At 39.7% G+C, this 7813-nt stretch overlaps 1 protein-coding gene across 2 annotated transcripts in view; it reads right to left on the bottom strand.

Moving 5' to 3' along the window:
- gpr158a (G protein-coupled receptor 158a) overlaps positions 1-7813 on the bottom strand; it is an 89748-nt gene that overhangs the window by 15215 nt on the left and 66720 nt on the right. For both annotated transcript variants that reach the window (XM_024280044.2, XM_024280045.2), the window contains exons 6-7: positions 3175-3284; positions 838-1076 (exon numbers count right to left, since the gene is read on the bottom strand). In XM_024280044.2, coding sequence (XP_024135812.1) covers positions 838-1076; positions 3175-3284 — 349 coding nt within the window. The remainder of the gene's footprint in view (positions 1-837; positions 1077-3174; positions 3285-7813) is intronic.

Below are 7813 nucleotides of genomic sequence, written 5' to 3'. Positions count from 1 at the left end.
AATAATTTTTTTCAACCATCCCATCAATCAATCAACCAACCAATTAAGCAACCAACCAACCAAACAACTAAACAACGCACCAACCAGCCAACCAACCAATCAACCAGTCAACCGATCAACTAACCAACCAACCAACCAATCAACTAACCAAACAACCAACCAACTAAACAATCAACCAACCAGTCAACTAACCAATCAACCCATCAATCAATCAACCAACCAGTCTACAAATTAACCAATTAACCTGAATCTTTCTGAATCTTCAGTAAGTAAAAATGATTCAATCGGATCAAAGACTCTCTCATTTAAGGTGGAATGGTTTTGGGGTGAATCACCCCTCTGAGACCCAGCAGGTGTAGTTTTACCAATCGATCAGATTTATTGTGTTCCTGTGGGTGTATATTATGGTCTGTATTCAGCTGCAAAGCCGAATAACCACAGCGAAAAGGATCCAGTCTATAAAGAGCGGCGAGGAGTCGATGTTTGAAGTCAAAAGTGACTCTTTGGTCTCGTAGAGCTCTGGATTTTTTGATTTCTCATCTGCTGCTGCTGCTGCTGCTGCCCCCCCTCCATGAAAGTAAAAAACAGTTTAAAGGATTAATGTCGTCTCCTGGCAAACATATGAGCCCTGCCAACTGTACACGGATGCAGACCTCGTCATACCCCCCTCACCTCATCGCTCTCTCCGCCCTCATCTGTTCCCACTCCCAACGCTGTGATGCCAAACAAATTACCTCTTGGTTTTATTCCAGGGATCCGTCAAATCCCCCAGATTTCCCCGCACTAGTAAACACGCGCAGACTGAGATGTATCTGAATCGAAGCGGACGGCGCTCACCGACAGCCATCATGTAGTCCCAGCGATCCAGGAGGCACATGCTGAACTGGAGCCCATCGGGCGTGCTGCCCACGTCGATCAGAGCCAACTTCCTGTCTGGGTTCTGACAGACGGCAGATGTCCAAGCCACCAGGAACCACAGGACGATGAGCAGGATGATGCCCAGCAGACGCAGCACCCGCCAGCTGGTCATGTAGGGGATCCTCTGGGCCGTGCGGGACAGGAACACCTTCAGGACTCTAGAGAGGAGAACCAGGGAAGGTTTAATCCGTCACCTGAATCCCCCCTGACTCATCACAAGTCAGCAGATAGATTACACATCAATCCCTGTTAATCCTACTGCATCAGGGGTCCCCAAACTATGGCCCGCGGGCCGGATCAGGCCCCCCTCCAGACACTGATCGAGAACCACATAAAACGTGACTTTTTATACAACTCTTCTGCAGTCTGAACTATGACAGGAGAGAATATTTATTGGTTTGATTTTGATTCACTTTTTCTTTATTTCTTTATTATTATTATTATTTTTCTGTCTGTTTTTTAGATGTCATAAGCTATTTAGCTCAATCAGCTTTTAAAATATTCAGCTCTTTTCATGCTAGTTTTTTTGACTACTTTGGGAGTTAGGATATTTTGAAGTTTAGCTAATATTTTAGCCACAGGCTAACTGTTTTGGTAAATTTAGGCTTTTTCAGTTTTTTTAGGCTAATTTGGCATTTAGCTTAAATCTCGGCTACATGCTAGCTATTTTGACTAATTTAGATTTTTTTTAGGCTAATTTTGCATTTAGCTAATCTTTTAGCCTTATGCTAGCTGTTTTGGATACATCCGACATTTTACCAGGTTTTTTTGTGGCCAATTTAGCATTTAGCTAATATTTCAGCTAAATGCTAGCTGTTTTGGCTAATTTAGTGTTTTTTCAGTTTTTAAGGCTAATTTTGTGTTTAGACAACATATTAGCTTTATGCTAGCTGTTTTAGCTAAATTAGACATTTTAGCATGTTTTTTTCGGCTAATTTAACATTTAACCAGTATTTCAGCTACATGTTAGCTGTTTTGGGAAATTTAGTTTTTTTTCCTTTTTTTTAGGCTAATTTAGCATTTAGATAATCTTTTAGCCTTATGCTAGCTGTTTTGGATACATTAGACATTTTACCAGTTTTCTGTGGCCAATTTAGCATTTAGCTAATATTTCAGCTAAATGCTAGCTGTTTTGGCTTTTGGAGTAGACTATTTCCTAGTTGAGAAAGGGAGCAGACTATCTCTTGGTGGAGAAAGCGAGCGACAAATTGGGAGACAAAAGGCAGAAAGGTTTGGAAAGGAGTTTTCTCATCATTTCATTAAATTCTGAAATGTTCATCTGTTGTCTGCATTTTTTGACAGAATTTCACCGCTAAATGAACCCATGAGCCATCACAATTCTGTCTGTGCCAAATTTTGGGGATAAGCTACTGGGCTGCACTGTATGTACATCAATAATAAAATAATATGGATGTTTTTTTTCGTGGATGACACGCTGATGAGGTCGCCTCTTGGTTGACTTCATGAAATGGGCGGCACCTTCAAGGAGCAAAAGGCGGAGCCTCATATATTGAGTTGGATTACTTCCGGGTATGAAAGAGTTCCTAAAAAGAACTCATATTTTCTAAATAACTTGTTCCAAAGGTAATATATAATCATATAAATGGATATAGTTTACCCAGAAAAACTTAAGGAAAGCATGGTATGGCCCCTCTAATGAAAGAGAGTCCCCTGGTCCGCATCCGTTCTAAGCACCAACATAGGCAGCCCACCTTAAATGGATGATTGTAGATCAAGAGGTCCTAAATTGTCAAAACCGCTGGTTTGGAGCGGTTGTCGTACGAACACTAAAGTTGTGTAACAGGAGCCGGACTCAAACACACGACCAGCTGCTGCTATTCTTAGGCTTTGCCCTTCATGTGCATTGATGTAATGTCCACGGTGCTCCCCACTAATGAGCCCCCATCAAAAATTGATCTTTGTGATATGTTAGTGTGCACTTCTGAGGCTGTACTCTTCATCAGTGCCCTCCCATCAGATGCTAACTTCAGGTTCACCGTTCTTCTTCGTCACTGACTTCTATTTAAGGCATAAGCACACCCCCATGTAGCTTAAATCACACCCCGCTCCCTTCACACGTCCCTCCTTCCCTTTTGCCAATTATCATTCAACTCCCTGAGGTCGGATGGGGTCAGAGTTTCCAGCGTTTCTTAATTACTTGAACTTTGTGAAGCTCTCCTGCGATAAACGAGGTCGTGAATTTAAGACGCTGAGACTCACGGGGAGTTGGGCTGCAGATGTTTACGAGCGCCGTACCTGTACAGCTTCAGGGTGAGCGTCCCGTAGACGGTGGCGAAGCCCAGCAGACGGACCCAACGCAGGAGGATGCAGCGGAAAACGCTGGGCTGGAAATACAGAATCCCCACCTGATGGAGGACAGAGAAAGGGAACGTGAAGATCAACCGAGAACAGAATCACTAAAGTCCCATTCTGATCATCTTTTGAAAAAAGTTTTAGCCAAAATCTACAGCAGTTCATTAAACCATAGCCATACTTCATCTTACTGTCCACAATGACCCCAAGCAGTCTCTTGTTCAATGAGGCTCCCATTCAGACAGATTAAGAACAAGTGAATCTTTCAATAAATAATCTGATCCCAACATCATATGTTTAACTTTTTCTGCATTAATGACCAGTTTATTTTCAAGAAACCAATTCTCTACTGCTCTAAACTCATCATTAAGATCTTGACTCAGATGGTCTGCATTGGCACCAGACATATAGATCATAGAATCATCTGCATAAAGTGCAACAGTGTCTCAAAACAAAAGGTAAATCATTTGTAAAAATTGAAAATATAACAGATAAAATCATGGCTTTTAGACAATCAAATCTGCCACCCCAGTTCTGTATAAATTGTTTTTGTTTTTTATTGTCTATTTGCTTTTTTTTCTGTCAAGTCTGTTTATCTATTTTTTTTGTTTCCTTTTTTCTACTTTTTTTTCTCAATAGTTGCTTCTATGTTTTATGAATTTGCTGTTGTGTTTTTCTTTTGATAACTCCTTCTGTTGTTTCTGTTTCTGCTGTTGTCTGACTTCTTTTATCCCTTCTGTATTAATCTAACTTCTCTAGATGGAAATTCGCATAAAATGCTATAATCTTATATATTTGTATTTTTAAATGTTTTATCAATATATGCTGTCCCTGTCTTAAATAAACAATCAATCAATCAATCAAAAGTGGCCCCAAGCAGCTGCCCTGTGGTACCCCACAACAACAACTGGTGCGAGGAATATTGGAGCTATCCGTCCATACGGCTCTGATCCAGATCCAAATGTTTTCCTGATTCACGACAATTTGAATGAAGAAAATTTTAACTTCCAGTTTAGGTTCTTCATCATGAGAAAAATGCTACAAGAACACGTTGAAAACACAGATTTTATTTGAGCGGGTCTTAGCAGAAAGGAACATTTGTTAAAATTTGACCAAAAAATATGTTGGATGTTTGTTCTTAAACTCTCGACTGTCTAAAATAAAACATCTTTGCAGAGAGGAGGGAACCATCACTCCTCCACGAATTCATAGCTACCAGAAAAATGCTCCTGGCTGCAGCTGAGGCCGGGACCAGTACGCTCTGTTATTTACATAAATTCTAACACATTTTATCAGCTTTAATGATGAAATATTTTAAAAACATATTTGGTTTTGTGTAGCAGAGTACTTGAGCTGCTGATTATAGTAGAATAACAGGGAAATGTTCAAATGTGTCCCTCCTCGACAAAAAGACTCTTCACATTTGAACAGATTTACAAAGTCTTGGTTGGACTGAAAACTTTCCTCCGTCTGCGCCACCTTCAGGGTCATCAAGGAAAATCCAAAATCCGTAAAGTTAAGCGTCAGAGCGTTTTCTTAAGTCACCAGCATCAAAAGCTCCGACTAACTTCTTTCCATGATTTTATCAGAAGATGGAGTTTGCATCTGCTGGAAAGACGTTTCCTCCTTTCAGAACCTCTCATGCATGTTGGAAAACTGACAAGCATGAGCGTCTTTCCTCCTCTGATCAGGTGATGCGGTTGAGAGGTCTGAGCTCGCCCTAAAATGTCGAGGTTGCTGTATGCTGATCAAGACTCACACACCGCCGCTGAAAGCCGCTGAGCTGAAGCGTCAGCCGCATTTCTGACAGGAAAGAAAAAAACATCCGGAACCACGAAGAAGATTTTCATTCCAAATGAATATTTATTTAATTGATTTTCTTTCGTAAACATGAAAAATGAAGACCGAAGATTAAAAAAAATAAATAAAATTGGGATTTGATCTTATTTACTTCAGAATAAATTTAAACAAAAAAAAACTTCAACTCATTTTCAGCTTTTACTGTCATTAAAGTATTTTAATATTACATCCTAACCCTAACAGGGTTTAAAACTATAGAAAACTGAAGCAGGAAAAGGCTAATTTGGTGCAAAAAGTCAAGTAAAGAAGCAACAAATCATAAAAATCCACTAACAGGAGATATGTGAAGATCAGGATTAAACTCAATACAGGTAAAGAGACAGAGACAAGCTTAGATGGCGAATTTTAGACCTCTCTCTACAGGACCAGGAGAGCTGGAAGAGGGAGGACCAGACATCTTAAAGTGATGGAAAACTTGTCCAAAGTATGGCCAAATGTGGCCATACTTTCATATAAGATCAATAACATGAGACGTTCTGAAAATGAACATTTCTTGATTGTGATTGGCTAATTCACGTTAAACATCTTTGAAACCTTTTACGACAACCTGTGAATGCTTGACCTTCAGAGCCTTGAAGGTCAAATGAGAAGATTTATTTTTGGAATAAGATTTGTGTAATTTTCCTGTTCAGATAAATTCAATTTAGAAAATTATAGTGCGGTTTTAATCATGACTAATAAGTGACAGAAGTTTTCCTAATTTATTTTATTTCTTTTAAATGTGACATTTATTTAGATCAAGGATGTAAAAGATATTCGATTAGCATCGGAAAATTGATCGAGCCACTGCAGTATCGTTTGAAAACAACAGATATGAACAAGATTATGTTGGTCTAAAGATATAAAATTAATCAACACAAAAATAATTGATTACTGACAAATTTCAATTTCTCTGTTTTTTTGCCACATTTATCCTTTTATGTAGATGGGATGCAAACAAAAATACATCCAATCATAAACTTGCTTCTTCCAAATCAAATCCTGAATACATTTCTCTGTCAAATGCCATGGAATATTATTTATAGATTAAATGCCATATAAGTAGGAAATATCTAGATTTATCATATCACCAAAAAGTTAGTTAATACTTTCATGTATCAATTTGTGGATCAAGATATCGAATTGTGTGAGAGGGAAAGATACACATCCATAATTTAGATGTAGTTGTCTTTAATATAAACAAATCAAAAGTTTCTCATTACAGTAAGAGGTTCATTAAATAGTTAATTTACATTAAATATTATAAGAATTGAAACTTACCAAATCTGTCCCTCTTTGCATAAAGTTAAGACACCATTTTTCATATTGACCCCAAATAACTTTAAATAATTATTTTGTGGATAAAGAAATGTGTTTTAGCTTTAAATTAGCTGTGTTTTTGTGTCCTGACTTTAATAAAACGGTGAGCCGTTCTCCTCACTTTTCCTCCTTCACGTCCATAAATGTTCCAGACACTAACTGGTGTTTCTGTGCTTCTATCTTCTCCATCGTTTCATCAACTTTAATAGGAATCTTATAAATATAACTGATGGAATTGACTTCCATGATTGTAAAAGTTTGTCGTTTTTGTTCTAAAGTCTGGTTTGTTTGCTTAAAGGAGTTTCCAGGTCAAAACAAATACCGGTATGTGCAAATGGGGCTTTAAAAGTTTGAATCTGAAAATAAAAATGACATTTATTTGATTAAAAAAAAGAAAAATCACTCTGCTGGATTACAGAATCTCCACAGAGGTTTTGCTAGGTCACGCGTGATCCTGCAAACATCAGAGGGTCGTTCCCCCCGGGACCCGGAGGAGGGCATTCGACCCCGTTTGCTGCCAAGACCAGAAAGCCACAGGAACTGCCAAGAACCAGAGATGATCTTAAAAAAATAACCAAAAGATCCCGAACAAATGTGGAAGAGGAGAAGACAAAGACACAAACATCTAAGGCGGCGTAATTATCTGTCCGCTGCAGATGTGGCGGGATTTCCCCTGTGGGACCGTTAGTGTTAATCGGATTAGCGGGGGCATTAATACGTTCCCTCAGGCTGCAGCGAAGACGCCGGCATGTGAGCGCTCGCTGGCTTTGGTTAAGGAACACGAGGAGGAGGAACCTGATCTTCATCTGCTGGTTGAACAGCAGCAGGAACACAAACGTGGAACACAAACGTGGAACACAAACGTGGAACACCAAGTCAGTCCGATCGAGGTGTTTGGGGCTTCTCTTCAAATGGGACACTCATCCTACAGTCATCGTAAGGTGTTAGAATCAGGCCTCTGGGTGTTTTCTGAACAAGAAAAGCAGAGTAAAAGCTGTCAAACAGAAATCAGGCCCAGAGCAACTTGCTGACGCATGTTCAGGTCCGCGGGGACAGAGGGGGGCGCAGGAAGAGGCGTAAAAACGCTCCCGCGGGACAGACGGCTCATGACTCCGCGGATAAACGGACACCTGGAAGCAGAAACACGTGTTCATGGCAGCTCACGGCAGCGTCAGCGAGCGTCCTCCCTTAAGCCCCGCCTCTGAACGAAACGACTAAATTCTTAATGCATTTAGCAGTTTAGGGTTTGGTTCTTGTGGTGTGATTGCACCTAGTTGTTGTTTTTAAAGGTCAGAACAACAAAGAAAAACGTCTAAGTTTTTAATTGAACTGAACTGAAGGTCCAGATTGTTTACACAAGTCTTTTTTCTTAAGGCGCCTTTGAGCAAAAATGGGCAAAAATTAAATTTAAATGAAAAGGCTT

The sequence above is a fragment of the Oryzias melastigma genome, linkage group LG20 (genome assembly GCF_002922805.2).
Source record: "Oryzias melastigma strain HK-1 linkage group LG20, ASM292280v2, whole genome shotgun sequence".
Lineage (NCBI taxonomy): Eukaryota > Metazoa > Chordata > Actinopteri > Beloniformes > Adrianichthyidae > Oryzias > Oryzias melastigma.
Note: the sequence above shows the minus strand (reverse complement) of the source record. Positions and strands in the feature narration are given on the sequence as shown.